This window comes from Triticum aestivum, chromosome 2D (assembly GCF_018294505.1).
Source record: "Triticum aestivum cultivar Chinese Spring chromosome 2D, IWGSC CS RefSeq v2.1, whole genome shotgun sequence".
NCBI lineage: Eukaryota > Viridiplantae > Streptophyta > Magnoliopsida > Poales > Poaceae > Triticum > Triticum aestivum.
The window spans coordinates 552,888,464-552,891,588 of record NC_057799.1 but is presented as its reverse complement, the minus strand read 5'-3'; the positions used below and the strand labels follow the sequence as shown (position 1 = coordinate 552,891,588).

General features: G+C 53.0%; 1 protein-coding gene across 2 annotated transcripts; it reads left to right on the top strand.

Annotated features, from left to right (window-relative positions):
* The first annotated feature begins 1,670 nt into the window (after positions 1 to 1,670).
* LOC123049938 (uncharacterized) lies at positions 1,671 to 3,089 on the top strand. Of its 2 annotated transcripts, none has more exons than XM_044472788.1 (5): positions 1,671 to 1,800; positions 1,907 to 2,002; positions 2,083 to 2,178; positions 2,270 to 2,365; positions 2,480 to 3,089. In XM_044472788.1, the coding sequence occupies exons 1-5, from the start codon at positions 1,734 to 1,736 to the stop codon at positions 2,950 to 2,952; spliced, it is 828 nt and encodes a 275-aa protein (XP_044328723.1). In that variant the 5' UTR covers positions 1,671 to 1,733; the 3' UTR covers positions 2,953 to 3,089. The 2 variants fall into 2 exon arrangements, with proteins under 2 accessions (XP_044328723.1, XP_044328722.1); XM_044472787.1 differs by having other exon boundaries at positions 2,267 to 2,365.
* Positions 3,090 to 3,125: the final 36 nt, after the last annotated feature.

Below are 3,125 nucleotides of genomic sequence, written 5' to 3'. Positions count from 1 at the left end.
TCTAGTCCCGGTTCGTGCCACGAACCGGGACTAGAGGCCCACCTTTAGTCCCGGTTGGTATAACCAACCGGGATTAAAGGTGTTGGTGGAGCCCCAGCCTGACACCAGCCTGCCACTACCTCTTTTGTCCCGGTTCGTGGCATGAACCGGTACTAGAGGTTCGCCACGAACCGGGACTAATGAGCGCCGCCCGCCTAGCCGTTGGAACCCGCATTAATGGTCACATTAGTGTCGGTTCATTTACAAACCGGGACTAATGAGCTGAACATTAGGCCCTTTTTCTACTAGTGGGGGGTTGTCGATACCCCGACAGTTCCAATAGAGAAGACTCATTGCGTCCGGCGGTCCTCCATCGGGGAGGCCGTCAATCACACATCATTGTTCTTTACAACCACATCCAACATCTTCCCACCTCATGAATTGCTTCTCTCATTTTTGCGTGCATCGTCTTGGGCCTCTTTGGATCATGTTTTGGCGGTGGGTTGGGAGGCATCCCACTCCCCGGAGGCGTCGGTAAAGCAATAGTGCCACCATTGCCGCCCCACCTGAAAAGTTTAGTTCCTAGGGTAGCAGGGGACTTCGGATCAATAGTATCATCTAAAGAGCGCTTCTGGCAAGGGTCAGTGTCCTTCATCTCAGCATCTTGGTTCTTCGCTTTGTCTTCGGAAACAAAATCTCGAACGCTTGCACCACCGAACACATCATCACAACTGATGCATCTTGCCCCCTTGACGCGTGCCCTTGTACCCCAGCAAGTAGTTATCGATGCACGAAGGTTTTTGAAAATGAGAGCTGAGGCAATGCCATCTCCATGTTCCTTGAACTAATGGCCCATCATGCCGCAAACCTGACACCAATTCGGAAGGCGCTCGTACTTCACCGCGAAGATTTCCCTTTGTCCTCCTTTGATTAGAAGTAGCTTTGTTGAGCAGCTTGTGGACATCAAGTATGATTCTGACCCATAGAAGTTGCCTTGGAAATCAAACGATGATGGCTCAACATCAATGAACTCGCCCGCCTACAGACATAATCGGCTCTAGGGTTCAAATCTTCACACGGCGTGCGGGATCCTATGCAGTACGCATGTTTTTGAAAAACCAATAGGTGCTAAAGTCTCTGTCCATATGCATCGTAATGATTATCATGCATCGCAGATCCTCCATATGACCTGGCTAAAAGACCTATTCCTTTTTTCTGGAATTGTTGCCGAAAGCTTCTTTCTCAAACACCACGTCATCTAAGTCATCCTCTCCGAGGCCTAGCTCTTTCATCAGCTCCTCCATCTTACCCTTCCCCTTCGCCCCCGAAGAGGATCCATCTCCTTGGGACGCCATGGCATCACCACTCTCGACCAATATCGGAAACAGAAACCCTCTCCTTCCGAAGGCTCCAAACCAGGTACCTACCAAGGCCGGGTAATGGTACAGAGACCGCCTTGATTCATCCCGAGTAGTCACTAGCTAGATCCTTGACAAGGGAGTAGAAAATCTCAACGACGGTGTGCCGCCGAGAGGATGATGAACCCTAACGAGAGGGAAGATAGGACAAATCCTTCTTGAGCACCCCGAGATAAAAAAAAAAGAGTTAGAGCACCCAGCGTCCCAGCCCAACTCGGCCCGTCTAGAGAACGCATATAACGTCGTCCGTGATCGGCTGGCCGCATCCAGCACCACACACGCATCGCATTCGCACCAACCAGTCCCTCGCTTCTCTGCCTCCTCGCCGTTGACGTCATGGCCACCTGCACCAGAGCACCGCCCGCCGCCGCCGCCGCCGCGGCGGCGGTGACCACCGATCCAGGTTAGCCTCGTTCACCCGTACCCCCTCCATCCTCGCAGCCGCCGCCGCCGCCGCCAAAAAAAGCTAGGGTTCCTCATTTCTAACTGCTCTGTTCGGCTTCTCGCAGGGAAGGAGAGGGGCGCGTTCCTGCCGGAGCTGGAGAAGGGGAAGGATGCTGCCATCCTCCCGCCCGCTATTGCTCCTGCTGTCCTCGCCAAGCCAGGTCGAATCCTCACCCCCGCCACCGTCAAAAAGCTATGGTTTACCCTCATCTCTGTAACTGCTCTGTTCGGCTTCTCGCAGGGAAGGAGAGTGGCGCGTTCCTGCCGGAGGTGGAGAAGGGGAAGGATGATGCCATCCTTCCGGCCGCCGTTGCTCCTGCTTTCCTCGCCAAGACTGGTTGAATCTTGACCCCTGCCACCGTCAAAAAGTTAGGGTTTACTTTTGCCCCTTCGTCCCTGTAATAATTGCTATGTTCGGCTTCTAGCAGGGAAGGAGATGGACTCGTGCTTGCCGCCCCCGGAGAAGGAGAAGCCACTCGCCCGCCCTGCGCCCAACACCGCTACTGAGAACCTCGTCAATCCAGGTCCAATCCCCGCCCTCAAACCCCTAAATAAAATTCATAAAATTAATATGCGAGTACCCTTGGAGGGGCAGCAGTTTCACCATCCTGTGGTCTTTGACTTTGGTACCGTTGCAGGGAAGAAGATGCGCCGCCCTGTGCCGATGACGGATGAGGAGAGGAACAAGATCAAGGAGTTGAAGGAGCAGCACCGGTCAGGGCTCGATGAGTTAGAAGATCTTTTCCAGATACACAGGGAGCTGCGCGACTACCGCGACGAACTTCTTTTCAGGCGGAGGTGTCTGGCCGCACGTCTAGTCAGCCGAATCGTCTTCCAGCGCCGTGATGCTGCCTATGTCAAGCGCCATCTTGACATGGGCTTGAAGGTGGGGGATAAGTTGCCGGAGGAGCTCAAGCAGGCTAGGCTACCAATCTCGATGGCCCTTTTCTTGTGGCATGAAATGGGCAGGGCCTTGCACATAGGCATGGATAACTTCCTTGATGAGTACAGCAACACCGAGGAGTACCAGAGAAGTATGCTAGCGTTGGTGCCCGGGGCTGTTTGTGATGAGAATGGAGCCCCGCGTGATTCTGTTGCCTCCCAAGAGTAGGAATTAAGTCTGTTTGCTAGGTCTGGATGAGTACTTGTTTAATCCTGAAAACGAAATGTTTCTACTGTTTCAATCCCTGAGGTTTGGATTGCTTGTTGTAATCCTGAGGTTTTGCATGGAATTAAGTCTGTTTGTTATGTGTGGATGAGTACTTGCTTAATCCTGAGAATGAA

Coding starts and splice junctions, on each gene's coding strand:
- LOC123049938 (XM_044472787.1), top strand. CDS start 1,734: ATGGCCACCTGCACCAGAGCACCGCCCGCCGCCGCCGCCGCCGCGGCG. Junction 1,801..1,906: donor GGCGGTGACCACCGATCCAG/GTTAGCCTCGTT, acceptor GGCTTCTCGCAG/GGAAGGAGAGGGGCGCGTTC. Junction 2,366..2,479: donor TGAGAACCTCGTCAATCCAG/GTCCAATCCCCG, acceptor GTACCGTTGCAG/GGAAGAAGATGCGCCGCCCT.